The 17,703-nt window shown below is 38.3% G+C and overlaps 1 protein-coding gene across 1 annotated transcript; it reads right to left on the bottom strand.

Moving 5' to 3' along the window:
- Positions 1 to 4,508: 4,508 nt before the first annotated feature.
- LOC141433075 (uncharacterized) lies at positions 4,509 to 6,950 on the bottom strand. Its single transcript, XM_074094896.1, has one exon. The coding sequence runs from the start codon at positions 6,933 to 6,935 to the stop codon at positions 4,836 to 4,838; it is 2,100 nt and encodes a 699-aa protein (XP_073950997.1). The 5' UTR covers positions 6,936 to 6,950; the 3' UTR covers positions 4,509 to 4,835.
- Between the last annotated feature and the right edge of the window lie 10,753 nt (positions 6,951 to 17,703).

Raw genomic sequence — 17,703 nt, 5'->3', positions numbered from 1 at the left:
GTCGATGGAATTGTGTAGTATCGACTAGTTTACAAATTTCGTATGCGTCGAATTAAAGATCACCGTTTATGACGAGGCATTCTATTTTTACCAATTTTTACATTTGTACCCAGTCGGGTAATGTTTTTTGGGCGTATGAGAGACTAATAGACTTGGTTTTTCCTTTTAATTTTTTTTACATTCAATATTGTGAGGAAAGTAGGTAAAGTATGTGAATGAAATTATAATGTTATTTTGCACCATTTGTTCTAGCCAATTAGGAGTCGGTTTTTTTTCTCAATAGTCTCTAAAATAGTTTACATAAATATTTATTTTACAATTTATTCCGAAACTATAAGAATGATACGAATTTTAATACTATCATACTCTTTTCATGTTATTATTATGTAGTAAGAAAGTAAGGATTACAGTTACGTAAAGTCCTATTGGCTCAAGGCACCATACCAAAATAAATTCCAGTTTACACATATATAAGCATTACACCATGTGGAACTGCTTAGCTAAAGAGTAAGGACTAGTTTGTCATAAAGTTATCGACATCGACATTAGCACAGCGCTGCGCTCCACACGTCCGCATTGGAGCGAGGCGGCGCTGGCGCACGCATCTCGGTGCTCGTGTTTGACAGGTGAAACGGCGCGATCTGCCCACGCTGCCCAATGTGCCCGGGCATAAATCAAAATCAAAACGTTCATTCTGTAATGGCACTTTTACATTCCAGTTTTTTATACTACCCGTGCTTTCGGAAACACCATGATAGCCAAGAAGAATGCGCTGCTAGAAACTTGATTGATTTAAACATACCTTGTTTAAATGAAATACGCTTTGATCTGAGCTAGCACCTTAGACATTTCCTCATATATGCTAAAGTTTAGTGGAATTGCCTTATGACCCTTTTAAGAGGTACTTCGTAGACTTCATTTCAGATTCCCATAGGCCACCGAAATTAGGTGCGTGTGGTGGGATGAAATGATACTTGATACCATTTGTAACTAAGAGCTTAGCAAGGTCTGCCTGCAGGCAATTGGGTCTATGATGTATTGTGTCAAACATAACACATTGTGCACTTGGACCAACAACATGCCATTATATTTTACTAGCTGTTACCCGCTTTTTCTAAGATAGAAACTATCCTATGTCCTTTCCAGGGTCTCAAATAATCTTCACAATAAATTGCATTTTTATCAGTTCAGCGGTTTAAGCATGAGGAAGTAACAGACAGGCATACAATACTTCCGCGTTTGTAATATGAGTAAAAATTAGTAAGGATGACGAATTAATTAAGTCTTAGCTTTTTTGTTTCAGGAGCAGAGCTTCAGGTTAGGTCGTCTATACATATATAGTCCTCCACATCGGTTTCGATGACGGCGACCCTGACTAAATATATCCATTGTATAAAATTTATTTATTTATTTATATTCATAGTGTAGTACAATCAAAGATAATCAACGTACGCTATTTGACACCTTTTCGCTGACGCCACGTGCTAACTCTACAATTGTTTGCGATTCGATTGATTCAGGCGTTACTTTGCGGAGATCCATATCAATGAACTACAATCTTAATAGCTACATCTTTGCGACACATATGCTTTTTCATGCAGATCCGTCTTCCGCTGCCAAAAAATGTCACACATACTCAACTACCACAAGCACCACAGTAGCAAGGTAAAGCATTTCAAACTATTTCGTTGTTCTTGTTTCCACCAAAGGTACTTCTGAAAATCTGTCAAATTTGCAGTCACCCTTTTTAGTAATTTTATAATCCATAATAAGAACACCATCTTGTTAGCATAATACTCGTATTTATCTCAAAATCAATCAATGTTTACTGCAAAACCTACATTGACTGCTCATACTAGCACCATTGGTTTCATTTTTAGCTGTAATCGTTTCGGCTCCCCCCACCACCCACTTTGCACGGTATCAATTGCAATTTTATTGTTGGTATCACTGAGTAGTTGTGGACTTCAGTAATTCGGGAAGACAAGATGCACATGTGATTGTCTTTTAAATATATTGATTTGCTTTGAACTCTCTGAAGGTATTGTATGTTTGATTTACTTGCAGTTGACCAAAGCTGGATTCCGTAATAGCAGCAGATGAATTGTCTCGAAGGTATAAAATGGTCTCCTTATTAAATATCTACTATTAATGATGTCTTGTTGTTACATGGTGTACTCGTACCTATTATGTCAGAAAGGCTATTTGTAAAGAAACCACAATGAAACGCTCTATTTTATGAATTTCTAGCAATTCATATAGATTCGACACGGTAAGAATGTGATGAGTAATTGTATGTAATTTGTTCAGCTATCTCGATTAATGCAACCACAACAGTAGCGGAATAATAAGTGGTCAGATCCAAACTTACTCTTTGTTAGAGCAGGAGGGCTACTACGAAATTCGAAAATCGAAGTTCGTATCGTACTGTTCCTCTCACTCTCGTATTCAATAATATTAGCGTCAGAGGGACGGCAAGATACGATGTTCGAACTTGGCACTTCGTAGGACAGGGCTAGAGAACAGCGGTAAGTCTGTGTTTGAAAGCGTCGAAGCGCTTTTCATAGAAATAGGTTTACAAGTGACATCAGGCGGTCGCAGTCGGTTGCCACCCTGTTAAGTCGCTAATGCCCATAGCGAGTTAGAGAGTTGTAATTTAGCATGATATGGTTTCTATACCACCAAGGGATTAAAAAAAGTACTTACCTTCCCTGCACGTAAAGTGGGGATGATTTTTTCTCCTCACTTAAGCCCTAAGAGGGAAATATAGAAAGAGAAAGTTAAGCTTGAAGTTTTTTTTTGCGTGATAGAATCTGGAATACAGATGTTCGCCGAAGAACTAAAAAGTCATGAATTTAGCGCGAGGAATATGCAAGTTTACGTGGTAATGGGTGGGTCACATCGCTCTAAGAATAGAGAACCATTGGGGAAGGAAGGTACTCGAGTGACGATCATGAACCGCAAGATGACGACTTTGCAAGAATTGCAGGCCGATGGATGCAAGTGGCGAGTTGCTGAAAGGCCTTTGTTCAAAACGGACGTCTTCTGGACGACGTTTATTACCACTGAAGTATATGCACTTCAAAAAGTTTAAAGTATTTTATTTTAGTTCTATGATTGAATGAAAAATCGAGCTCAGTGAGATGCCGACAGGTGTTTACTTATTTACTTGAATTAAAGTCGTCGTTAACATAGATATTTATTTTTTAAGCTGTACCTATTCTATCGCGTGCCTACTAACTAACGCCCCTTACAATGCATCATTCATTTATTCGTAAAAAAGTTAGCGCAATAAATTAATCAGACCATTTATCACAGCCACTTTTACGAATGAATCTTTCTACGATGTATAAAAATGCTATACGATGTATAATATTCTGATACGTATCAGAGCTAGCCGTGGAGCATGAAAGACAGGAATTGCCTTTAGCGGGTAGCAGTCCGTCATACGCTGCGCTTAAATGTTGTGCTTGGGAATGTTTGGGACTGGTAGAGCTGGGTGTTTTTTTAAACGACTACGGGATTGACACACACAGCCTGTTTTTTAAAGCTTAAACAAATAATTTTGTAAAAATATCAAAACCAATTTAGAATTAATACGTATATTTAATAATATACTACGTCCAAAAGTGACAAACTGCTAGAACTTCTCAATTAAAAATATGCTATCGCAACTGTACACACGGTTTTAATAATAAACGTTTCTCATTTCTTGTTAGTATGAATACCTAGGTGGGTGTTCAGAATTCCACAGTTGGCGTGACGTACTCTATATAAGCGGCCCCATATTGTTGGTATATCATTTACTGATTTGGTAATGGGAAGTCGTTGCCTGCTCCAGTCATAGGTGTTTTTTGCAGCTAGTCAAGTGTAACGGGCAATGATGTGATAATGTCTTCCTTGACAAAAACATAGGCAATGATTAATGACGCTTGCGCAACACGACGGTGAACGTGATTATAATGTACAATAATACTATAGTAGACAATGTTATAGCTTATACTCGTATCTCTTTCCGGAACTGTTGTTGTCGCTTTCGATTGAGTGGCCATCTCAACTCCTGTAGCAGGGGGTAGGGATGTCGTTCAGGATTTCTTCCCCGTTTGGTGTACTCAGAGTTGGGGACGTGGCCCCACTGGTTATGTCCGGTGCTTTTTCGTAGTTGGTGGTAGGACCCCGTTCGGGGAGATCCAGCGAGCGATAGTTAGCTAGGGATAAGGTAGCTTAAGTCTTGGCCCCTAACTACGCTGATTGGTGCGACTACCACTTTTATAGGCAGCTTTGCATTCATATACCTAATATTAGTAGAATTTTAAGGGTCAGTTTTTGCTAATGTAATGATTTGAGATAATGTATAATAGTGTGTGTGATAATGTGTGTAGATGTGTAAATAAATGTTTCTCTCTCTCTCACTCTATCATAAGTTTTTTTTTAATAAATAGTGACGATAACTACCTACCTATTTTTAAAACTCGTACGGTTCGGGGTAATGAAATAAAAAAATTACATTTATTATTTTACAAAAATGTATTTTACTATCTTAAAATATAATTAGTTACGTAAAGGCAGTGTCGATTCCACATCTTTTTGAGTATTTCCATTCTATGATAATATTTAAAATACATACTTATTATATCACTAGAATTGCGGTAACTTTCATGTTTAATGCAATACTTAAATACGCAAATCGTTCGTAATTAATCGTTAAACAAAGTTTAGGCCTGAACCACTTCTATTTAATGTCCCGGCCTAATAACAAACCTTACTCCAAAGTACTAAAAAAAGTACTTTTTGGTATCACAATTATGGCAACATTGAATGTACTTTTACCTAACTTAGAAGTTGAATGGTACTCTTGGTTTATCGTAGAAGTATCCTTGGTCTGGTACGAAAGGTGCTCTGGTTGTGGAAGGGGGTAAGTATATCGGTGGCGCCCTAGTGGTTGACGGGGGTATGTACACCGGGGGAGGTCGGGTTGTTCGGGGAGGAATGTAAACAGGCGGCCTCGTGGTGGACGGTGGAACGTAAGGTGCCCGAGTGGTGGATGGAGGTATATAGACCGGAGGCGCTCTGGTAGTTGAAGGTGGTATGTATACAGGAGGCCTAGTGGGGTACGTGAAGGGATTTGATGGCTGCGGGTAATAGTAGCCAGTTGTTATGGATACAGTAGGTTGAGTGTAATAAGTTGGAGGTCTAGTAGTTGTTGTAGGTGGGGGACGCGTTGTGGGGGGAGGGGTACGGCGAGTAGTTGGGGGTGGTGTGGGGGGTAAATAGGTGGATGGAGGGAAAGTACGAGCTGTAGTGGGAGGCGGTCGCCTAGTAGTTGTAGTTGTTGGGAATGTAAAAGGGACGCTAGGTGTTGGATAGTTGTAACCAGTAGTTCTTGTTACCGGTGGTAAGTAAGTCGGGTACGTAGGTCTGGTTGGTGGTGGTGTTCTTCTTGTTGTTGGAGGTGGCCGTGTTGTAGGGGGAGGTGTTCGACGAGTAGTTGGGGGAGGGGTAGGGCGTGGGGTAGTCACTGGGGGTAAGTAAGTAGATGGTGGTAGTGGTCTTCTCGTAGTAGTAGGGGGTAAATAGGTTGACGGTGGGTTAGTTCTCGGGGGAGGCGTACGCCTGGTCGTTGTTGTCGTTGGGAAAGTGAAAGGAATGCTGGGAGTTGGGTAATTGTATCCAGTTGTTCTACTCACAGGAAGTTGAGTGGAGTATGTGGGATATGTAGGTGGTCTGGTAGGGGGAGGAGTACGTCTAGTTGTTGGTGGGGGACGCGTTGTAGGGGGAGGAGTACGGCGTGTTGTGGGAGGTGGAGTAGGGCGCGGAGTAGTCACTGGGGGCAAGTAGGTAGACGGTGGTAGAGGCCTCCTAGTAGTGGTTGGTGGCAAATAAGTGGAAGGAGGGAAAGTTGGGCGTCTAGTTGTCGTTGTTGTTGGATAAGTGAAGGGTACGCTGGGGGTTGGATAGTTGTAGCCAGTGGTTCTGGAGACGGGGAGTTGGGTTGAGTATGTAGGGTACGTTGGTGGTCTAGTAGGAGGTGGGGTACGTCTTGTAGTTGGTGGTGGACGGGTAGTAGGAGGTGGGGTGCGACGAGTAGTTGGGGGTGGTGTCGGACGTGGGGTGGTTACAGGGGGTAGGTATGTAGATGGTGGTAGCGGTCTTCGAGTAGTGGTAGTTGGTGGTAAGTAGGTTGACGGAGGGAAAGTTCGAGCTGTTGTCGGTGGTGGTCTTCTGGTTGTTGTGGGGTAGGTAAAGGGGACACTGGGACTTGGGTAATTGTAGCCTGTGGTCCTTGTAACTGGGAGTAGCGTGGAATAAGTCGGATAGGTTGGAGGCCTAGTTGGACGCGTAGTGGGAGGAGGAGTGGGGCGTGGCGTAGTAGTAGTGGTAGTTCTTGCTGTCGTCGGCGGCGGTGTAGGTCTGGGCGTTGTAGGAAAAGTGAACGGAATTTTTGGTGTAGGGTAGTCGTAGCCTGTTGATCTTGGTGGGGGTGGTCTAGTGGTCGGTGGTGGTGGAGGAGGAGGCCTGGTAGTAGGCGGGGGTGGGGGAGGTGGTGGCCTGGTCGTACGAGGGGGTGGTGGTGGTGGTGGCCTAGTTGTAGGTGAGAACGGCACTATTGGCGTATTGTAGATGTATCCTTGCGTTGGCGGCGGCGGCGGCGGTGGCCTAGGAGGTGTCGGTCTAGGAGTTTCATAGAAATAGCCTTGTGTCGGCGGGGAGGGCGGTGGCCGTGTCGGTGGCGGTGGTGGCGGTGGGAACGGGATCTTCGGCTTGGGATAGAAGTAGCCGTCCTCGTCGAGGTCGGCGCGTATCGGTGAGCCGAAGACCGCGTAGTTTTGGTTCGCATAGCTCGGGATGGCCGGCTCGGCTCGGCATGTCTGGTAGATTGCCAACAGCACCACCGCTAGGTGCAATGACAGCCTCTGGAATTGAGAACAGGACATGGTTAATTTTTGTATAATTTATTGAATACTTTTGGTAGAGCATTAGAAGGGTCAAAACCTCTGGGAGTGTTTTAAAAGAGATGATAATACTTGTTCGGGGTATTTTTATTTCTAACGTTTTTGGTTGCGTGTTGAGTTGTGTTTGTGTATTGGTGAAAAATTTAACATAATCGTGTCTATTTTGCATTTCATTATGGTTTAACCTCACTAATTTGTGAAAAGGGAAGGTTGCAACAGTAAGTTTAAATATTTAATTAAGTCCTGTATGTCTAGAATTCTAGATGTACGTTTGGGTAACCGTCACTCCCTCACTTCAATAAACATGTACCTACCTATGTTTATTATGTAGACTATAATATGGTATTGTTTTCGTTTTACTTTTCTATATTTTTATATTTCCAATTTTTGTCTTATTCATTCTCTTTGTTTTTAAATAAGCATCTGATATCATTTAAGGATTCCGTACTATTTGTGTGTCAATTGGGTCCTATTTACACTCAAGCTTTGCTGACGGTTTATCTGTTTGTCATATACTTTGTAGAATAATATAAATTAAAAACAGAAAAAAGTAAAGAGGATTCCATAGCCAGCTTATAAGCAAAATTTTGCGTAACTATTTTATAAGTATACCTAAATACGATAAACTTGTTTAACTTTTTTTACTGTAAATAGAACATACCACGGTACGGGTCTTCACAAATCCGGGATGAATGCTATACATTACCTCTCCCCTTATTAATTTTGTGGCAATATTTCCTATGTGTTCCAAGACGGTTACTTTTTTTAAGTCACCGACCCAAGAAAAGGGGTGTTAAAAGTTTGACGCCAATGTACATAATGTCTGTGGCATCGCAGCTCTCAAACGGATCGAGCTATGTGTTGTGGTGATTCTTATCTATGTTTCATTAAAATCAGTTGCCATTTTGATATATTAATCTATGAAATGACAATGTCGGGTTTTATTTGCCCTACATTTCTAAGTTGCTTAAGCATTAGATTATTTATCTTGCTTAAGTTATTTCATATCAAGTAGCGTCTTCCACGTTTTTGCGACACATTTCAATAAACGCAAACCACATGCAAATATCGCTAATATGTCAAGGTCTCATTTCGCAAGCTGTTTAGCGTGGTAAATGTTTGTTATATGTTTGTTCGTATATTCGACCTAACCTTTTAAACATCCAAACAAATTGGTTTCATCGCGGATTCTTGTGATGTTATTAATCATAAAATGACTTCAATGATGTCATTAGGCTGGTGATGATAAATTTGATCATCTGTCAAGATTTTATTTTATTTGGGATGAATAAAAGTGAATTCGTGCATTTGTATAAGATGATATCAAATGATTATTTGGAGTCAACTGCCTTCTCTTTAGATTAAGACTTAAATTGCATATTTTAAACATCTTAATTTTATAGCTCTCTATAATAATTTTAATATTATTGGGTAAATGTAAATGTGGATAATTTGTGATTTTTGTTAAAATATAAAAACAGTTAATGTTAAGTACCTACCATTAAATAATTTAAAGCGCATATTTAAGAAAGCACGTTTAGTTGAAAGATAAAAACTAAATTTTCTATTTTTACTCACTGAGAGCAACAACAATAAAAATAAAAATGAATGACTGTAATCTAAATTGAAATAAACCTACCATTTTCAAGTTAAAATCTACATCATGTACGTAGTCATCTTTTAATGACTAAGTACTAAAATTTATAATAACTTTCTGAAGTCTATAAAAACCTGTTAATCTCGTAAAAAATGGTAACGTTTTTACTGTGTAAATCATGCCAACATTAACGATTATGGTAAATGAAAAAGAAATTAAGAGTCTCTTTCTGTGTTTCATTTTAATAATTAATTTCTATTTGTAACAAATAAATCTAAAGACGTCGTTAGTGCAAAGTATAAAATTATTGGCCCTTATATTGCTGTGCCCTAACGGAGCTTCAAATGTGTACCTACTTCATCATCATCATCATCATATCAGCTGTAGGACGTCCACTGTTGGACAAGGGCCTCCCCCATAAACCTCCAGTTGCTTCGGTTGGAATGGAAGCAGCCAGCATCCACCGTGAACTCGCGGCTTTAACCAGGTCACCATTCGTCAGGTAGTTATTTGTAATTCATGCGTGTAATTTTACACCAAAATTCATTATTAAGATTATACTACTCATTTAGAAAGAGAGAGAGACATATTCGATACACAGTTTACTCAGTTTTGCATAGTATTCAGATAAAATCATTAAGGTGATTTTCCTCCGGCGAGGAGAGACGAGAGGAGGCGAAACGAGAATTGAAATTTGTATGGCGGCGCACGCGTACAAATTTCAATTCTCGTCTCGCCTCGCCGGGGGAAAATCACCATTACAGTGGTGTTCAAATATACAAATATTTTTAAACACTATGCTACATCAGCATTAAAAACATCGGCCAAGTGCGAAGCGGACTTGCGCACGCATCCAAACACATTTGTAGGTACCTATCTATGAATAGCCAATGTTTTCAGAAGATGGCTTTCCAAGCTATAAATGTAGACATGCCTATCTATTACAGACAGACATAAAAAAATAAAACGAGACTTTTTCTGATAGATTGTGCTAATTGTGTAAATTTTAAGCTTCTAGAACAACCAAAAGCATCTTGTGGGTTTTTGTTTAATTAGAAATTTGATTTTTAACTACTTCAAGGGTTGGCAATTTATATTTGATATTAATTTTAGCTTGATATGTACCTTCACGAGTTCCTGAGTTACTTACCTACGCGTCTAGGGCAAAAAATTGGCAGCATTTTTAGTAAAATCATATTAAATTATCTAAAATAATTAATGGCGTAAAATTGAGCAAAGGTATTCAATTGGCGTATGTTGCATTTGTACACTTTTAGACTGGGCACAGTAAAATTAAATCAATTTGATTTAAAGTATGGTGTAATTGATCTTTCTCTTGATTCAAAATAAATTACTTTCAAGTTTTCAATTATTAAAATAACCCCTTGTATAAGACAATATAATTACAAGTCCTAATGAGGTCAAGGTCAATTTAAAATATGCTCATTCTTAAAATCAGACACACACACAACACAAATTCGTTTTTTATACCTACATACAAAAGACTGATGTTTAGAAACAAACATTTTAACCAAAGTCCACATTCCTAGCAAAGGTCAGGGCATCGTCCAACACCGGCTGACCTGGTTACTTAAATGGGTTTGTCACGAAAAAAACAATATTTGTTCAAATATTTGCTTCCTCTACAAGCATAGTGACACCTGAGGCATCAGTACAACACTCCACTGATCAAACAAATCATTTGTTTACTTACAGAATTTACTTACATCAATCTGGAAGTTATTTATTATTATTAGATCTATTTGATTTGAAATTAATTAATTATTTAGCGCCTATTATTTTCCATGAGCAATCAGTTTTATTCCCAACGCAAAACTAAATTATCTGCGCAGGCACTATCTAGAGAAGCTTGCCAGAGATCTAAGTAGAGAACTAATAGATCTACAATTTTACATTATTTGTTATATTATCTGTGGCACACATGAATGTTCAATTGTTTGCGTGTATAAGTATCAAATTTCCTAATAATCCATCTATGCTCTGAAAATAAAAATAAATAAATAGTTATCAAGGGAAAATTAACACCCATTGACCTAGTCCCAAAACAAGCAAAGTTTGTGTTATGGCTACTGGGCAACGGATAAACATACTTAAATCGAGAGCAAACATTGGTATTATTGGGGACCTCAATCGCCGTCTAAGTTTCTTTACACCATTCAGGATAACCATAGAACGTGCATAGAACACGATAATACTTTCGTTTGTGTCAGTAGGTATTTACTTAACTAACTATAGTTATTGACTTAACTTGTTTCGTATCAAAAAACATCGGCTATCGGAGTGTCATCCAATTAATGAGCTCACGACCTCGCAGCAACATTGACAGTTGTAATTGTATTACCATAGCGTGAAATATTGAAGAGGCTCAAGGTGCGCAGGCGCCGGCGGAATGTGGCTAGTGGGTGACCGCGTATGAAGCGAGAGATATCATACAGCACAGGACTGAATAAAGGGAATCAAAACGTCAACGTTTGTATTCCCTTCGTGCTTATATCGTGCTATAATTATTGACGACTGGATGGCCAAGTGGTTAGAGAACCTGACTACGAAGCTTAAGGTCCCGGGTTCGAATCCCGGTCGGGGCAGATATTTGTATGAATAATACGAATGTTTGTTCTCGGGTCTTGGATGTTTAATATGTATTTATCTATATAAGTATGTTTATCCGTTGCCTAGTGTCCATAGTACAAGCTTTGCTTAGTTTGGGACTAGATCAATTGGTGTCAAGTGTCCCATGATATTTATTTTATTTATTTATTGTTACGTAAACACTTTTTCGTGCTATCTCACATTTCGACTAGTTACGGCTGTCACCAGTAAAATGTAATCCGTTATCAATCATTTGATAATTAGTTGATAATTAATTAACTTAAACGGCGATTCATTGCAGATGGAATTGGGAAAATGAATACATGGCTTTTTAGATCACTAGTAGAATAAATAGATATCTAGTCCAGTAGTCTTTCATCGCATAAAACATATGGTCACATTGCGTAGCTCAGACAAGATAGATACTACCTATCTCTGCTCTACTCTGTACTTCGTATCGTACCGACTCTCTCACTCTCGTTTTAAATAACACAAGCGTCAGTGGGATGACAAGACACGAAGCTCGAATTTTGCACTTCATAGGCCTGGTTAGGTTAGCACTGTGTGGTTAGGTAGTTAAATTGTGATCCTAGAGCTATAGCGTGGCAAGCCTAGTAAGCGAAACGAGCGTGGAGTGTGTGTGGGTGAGACGCCAGTTTTTTTTTCATATTAGATGATAACTAGGAGCGATAATTAACGACACGGTCATTTTGCGATTTGAATTACCTAAGATTGATGTGGTTACTAGCTTTTGTCCTCGGCTTCGCCCGCGTGGAAGTCGGTTATCGCGCGCTCCTCCCTCGGAAACTGTGCATTTTACCGGAATAAAAAGTAGCTCATGTCACTTTCTGGCCCATAAACTATCTCTATGCCAAAAATCACGTCGATCCGTCGCTCTGTTTTGACGTGAAAGACGGACAAACATACATACAAACAAACAAACACATTATTGTATTATATTAGTATGGATATTGCGATCTAGTCATTCTACTACCCTTGTTATATTTGATGTGAGATCAACCAAATTATGCACCTATAACACGTCACACTTATGTCATAGTTCTAAGTTTTACATCAAAATTCCACGTGCTCCACTAACTTGCTACAAAACATATCCCTACCAGGAAATAATCCGTAACCTCTAGCAGTTACAATTAAATAAAATAATAAATAGTTTTAACCTCTGATGTCCTCCATGTCGTGTCCGACAAAGGTGAACCTTTAGGCTTGTTTATTATGTGCCCGAATATGGCTGGCAAAGCCAAACTTAGTCTTAAATAAAATAATAAATAGTTTTAACCTCAATCAGACCTCAAATTACTGGAACAGTCGAACGATCAATTCGAACAGTTAACAATTAACCTTAAATCTTAAACATCACTTTAACTTCGCCCTTCACTTAACTGTGTATTGATTTAACTATTCCAAGCTACTGCAGTTTGATTGTTATTGATGACTTGATAAAAATATCATTGGTGTCTTAAAGCGACCTTTAATCTACCAACCAAAAAACACACAAAACAAAAATTTTAGTAGCAGTAGATAGTAGCGTAGCGGGAAACCGGTGGATGCAAGTGGCGAGTTGTCGTTCATTGTGGCGTTCTAAGGGGGAGGCCTTTGTCCAGCAGTGGACGTCTTCCGGCTGATGATGATGATGATGAACTTTTGGTCACTCTGACAGTTAATGAGGAATCTAATGATACCGCATAAGTTAGCACGTGCCCAGCTGTCTAGGCTTCAGAGAGGACCAAAGATATAGACATACAGGCGAACAAACTGATTCACGTACCAGGGTGGAACCTTTTATTAATCAACTTCACTATGGTTTATTTGACAAAAGTATGGTATGTCCGATGGGGTCAGACGGTTCTCAAATGGCGTCTGCGGACCGAGAGACGAGCTGTCGGTAGGCCTGCAACAAGATGGAGCGACGACCTGGTTAAGATCGCGGGATCGCTGTGGATGCGGAAAGCACAAGACCGGTCTGAGTGGAGAGCCTTGGGGGAGGCCTATGTCCAGCAGTGGACGTCTTTCAGCTGACATGATGATGATGATGGTATGGCCACATGACTTGAATAGCGCAAAAGTTCCACCCTGGTATCTACAAGATTTGGTTTGGTCGACCATACATACATACGCTCGAAAGATATAACCCTCTTTGGGGCAGACGGGTAAAAATGAACTTGTCAAGTAACACTTATTTTTAAAAGAAGTTGAATTAAAATAATACAGCCAATTAAGCTTTGCTTGGACCCGAAGTCTTTATTCAGGCAACAATATTTCATGTCGCGTATTAATTAAGTTTGTATGAAATGCCGCGAGATCAGTTACGGAATGTTTAATGGCTGCATAATCATTTTTATTCAACATTTTTTAAGTTGACCGTTCGTAGTTAAAATTGAAAGTTGTAATCGAATTCAAAAGAAGTATTAAGTTAAAGAATATTTCATATACCGGGTGTAGCTTGTAACACGAGCAAATTAAAACATAGATAGTTATAAGGCAGCGATAAAGCTCAATATTTTCAGCTTTATCGCTATATGTCACGTGACCAGATTTGACGCTGGAAACGAGCATCAGGGACAATCAACCTTTTTACCGACACTAATCTGTCCGCGACATTTTTCAAACAATTGCAGATTTTTGTTAGTAAACATGTTTTTTCTGTAATTTAATAGATAGTGTACATGAATACATGCCATCCTACGTAAGTTCAACCTATTAAACCGTGAAATATCTTGTTGGAAGTACGATTTTTGGTAACCCCAAAGACAATTTTGGTAACGCAGGAGACGCCCAAATAAAATATAAAATAAGTATTAAATGAAATAAAATATTAAAGGGGTCCAAGCAACAGGTTATATAATAACCCCACACTACTAATATTTTTCTCAGAAACACAGCTCTGTAACAATGTTTTTTTATACTTACCACCAATTATGCATTATCTAGAGACACATTTAAATTTGTACAAAATCTTCGGTGCGTGAGGCATTTGCTAGTTTTTTTTTAAAGTAGTGTTCACATGTTTCCGCAATGTTCCATTGTAAAGCAAGCCTGACAATATCTCAATCTATCCGTCACATATCTCTCAGCTCCCTGAGCAGCAATTATAACTATTACAAAACAATGCGAGTCGAATTTGTAGGCAGTAATTATGCGTGGGCGCACGTGGGCTCTTGAATTCTGATGACTCTACTGCTTTGCTTTATGGTTCATAATTGAAGGATAAATAGCTATGTTTGGTACAAAAACAATACAATGCCGATAGTTTATTAGAATTGATTAATAGTTTGATGTAATATTGTGTTTGTTGTTGTGTATTTATGAATTGTCATCGTCTGATTTATTGATTAAGTATTGGAAAAGAAATTGCATCGTTGTTAGACAGAAAATCTTCTTTTTTGACAGCAGATCTTTCCGTACATCCTACTAGAATAATAAAAACAAATTTTGTGAGAGTGTGTGTATCTGTCTTTGTTACTCTTCCACACCAAACCAGCGAGAAAGAATGATATTTTAGTATGTAGAGTTTCCGAGTTTGGTATTCAACATCCGGAATGATATACATTGACTAGAGAAGGTTAATTCGATCGTATTTATTTTGTAAATATTACTTCAAAACAACGTGAGTGTAAACTAATAGAAAGCTATATTAAAAGCAAGTAAGACAGACTATATCACAGGAGGAAACACCCAAATACTCCGAAATATTTTACTCCGAATTTGCTAATTCCGATAGTGTAAATAGTGTATACTGCATTTCCGTAGAATCTAAAAAATTTCCTAAACATTTAAGACACCCTATCGTGGGCATACTTATTATGTATGTCCCTGTTGATGTGATTATCTATAAGGAATCAAAATAGAATAATAGTCACACACACCAAGACCTAGGCAATATGAAAGTGTCTACAGGATTGGCAGATTCTATTGAAATGGAGTTTAGCTCTGACCTAAGCCGCAGCATCGTACGCGCATTGTTATTTATGCAAATATGCGCACGCGACTGATTTATAGCTTACTAATTGTCTGTCAGTTTGTCACGCTATTGTTGTCCTTTTCTCGCGGGCGCCAGTGGTTCGTGAGGTCATCGGTAACGTAATTTGTCTACAATGTTAATCGAATGTTAGATTCATTGACTACTCGGATTTTTAATCCCACGGAAAAAATGTAAACAAAGGTGTTGCCGTTATCGAAAAATATTTGCAGAATTCAAGATGTTTATTGTTTCCATATTTGTCAGATATCGACTTCCCACTAAAAAACTGTATTAGATAATCAAGATTTATTGATGGAAATCTTTATTTTAGCATTTACACTTTGATTGTATTAATTTACAAAGCGAATGCTGTTTTCGTATGCATAATTTATTTATTATCCTGGTATTACACCGGGTTTTGAAGCTGTAGGCCGCTTCCGCTTGACGCGAGACGTCACTCAATGCACTAACATTCGAGACTGAATTCGTAATCGTTTTCCAGTGACTCTTGTTCTGTTATTTTATTATTGTTGACATTATTGTTATGTTTTATTGTAGTTAAATTGTTCATTGTTACGTTTTCCGTTATTTTTCGTTCATTGTTGTATGAAAGAATGGACTCCTCAGTCAAAGGACGACTTATAACTTGTCTCCCGTACCTAGTTGGCTTTTTATCGGACATAGAGAAAAACATGGTAACAACATAACTTTATATAGTATTCTAGCTGCCGCGTACCTTGAGATCCCCTGAAATGTCACTTTGACAATGACGAAACTTTGTTTACATTTTTTCCATGGGATTCAAAATCCGGGTTTTTAAATATCACACACATAAATACATACACATAAATGTATTTCTGCCAACAAGAGTGTTTTTACGGTTCCGGAGCCAAAATGGCAAAAACGGAACCCTTATAGTTTCGCCATGTCTGTCTGTCTGTCTGTATGTCCGTCCGCGGCTTTGCTCAGGGACTATAATGCTAGAAAGCTGTAATTTTGCACGGATATATAAGTAAACTATGCCGACCAAATGGTACAATTAGAAATTAAAAAAATTTTTTTTAGGGTACTCCCATAGACGTAAAGTGGGGTGATTTTTTTCTCTCATCCAAACCCTATAGTGTGGAGTACCGTTGGATAGGTCTTTTAAAACCATTAGGGGGTTGCTAAAACGATTTTTCGATTCAGTGATTTGTTTGCGAAATATTCAACTTGCAAATAACAAAGTGCAAATTTTCATTAAAATCGAGCGTCCCCCCCCCGCAACCAAAAATTTAAACCGGTGGGTGGAAAAATTTGAAAAAATTAGGATGGTAGTAAGTATATCAAAGTTTTCTTGAGAATTATTAGTATTATGAGTAAATAGCAGCCTAAGGTATAAAATATACCTAAACTTGGAAGTTCCGTATAAAATACGAAATCATTAGAAAAATATTACGTAATTTTTTCGTAATGGCTACGGAACCCTATTTTGGGCGTGTCCGACACGCTCTTGGCTGGTTTTTTAAATTTGTTTTTCTAGCACATTAAATGTTAGACAGTAAATACACTAATTATTTCTGAGTACATGGTGACCCTGATTAGAAAACAAGAAGTTCAAACCAAACTATTAGAGATCAAAAAAGCCACCATTACAAAAAATATTCAACTTGGTGGGCCGCTCCATTTGATAATAAGTAATAAGCCCACGTTTCTACAAAAAGAAGTAAAATCCCACCAAAAACATTCTGTTAAAAACTAGCCAAGTCTCGATGGAGCTGCTTGTTTATCTCTAAAAAGTAATGAAATCTAGACAAAGTCGTGCCAAGTCTAAGGTTTCTTACTGCGATTTCTTTATTATTATTATAGTAATGTTGTGTGACTTGGCCGTTGACTTGTACCACTCACGTATAAAAAAACAATTTACACGCCTGATTCCACGAGTATCAATACACGGCGTGCGAAAAAAATCAGGAATCAGTTTCCATGAAACAGGTTGTTAAAACTATTACCCTTACCTCCTAATATCTTCTTCACCACTACCAGCCTTCATCTATTGATATTTAACTAAGTCAATGAGGCTTTCCGAGAGAGGCTAATTGCTGATCCTGAGATCCTATGGAGAACTTTGTAATTTTTGACAGATTTAATTTATAACTACTGTAATTTCAAAACGGACTTAGCGATATTAACGCCCTCTAGCCATATTTTACCTGTCAGAATACTCTCATTATATCACAATAGGACAAAGTATAAGTACGGATATAGTCCAAACGCACACCGACACAATGAGGCAACCGTGGCACGACAAATCCGTCACACAGTTGTAACAATTGTTAAAACAATTGTAAACAGTTGTAAAGGATTGTAAAGAAAGAGTTTTCGCTTTTTATCTTAACGTTAAGTTGCGTTGGAAAGGGTCAGGTTCGAATTACGTAATACATCGTTTTAAATATTTAGAAGCGACTCGTTGTAGGTTTGGCTTTGTGCGATGTGATAATACATGTACTAAGTTTGTGTCAAATGTTTGCCATCCGTAAATTAAAACTTTTATTAACATTATCGTATGTACGGTCAAGGAG

Source organism: Choristoneura fumiferana, chromosome 12, assembly GCF_025370935.1.
Source record: "Choristoneura fumiferana chromosome 12, NRCan_CFum_1, whole genome shotgun sequence".
Classification (NCBI taxonomy): Eukaryota; Metazoa; Arthropoda; class Insecta; order Lepidoptera; family Tortricidae; genus Choristoneura; species Choristoneura fumiferana.
The sequence above is the reverse complement of the archived record's forward strand: the minus strand, read 5'-3'. Positions and strand labels throughout refer to the sequence as shown.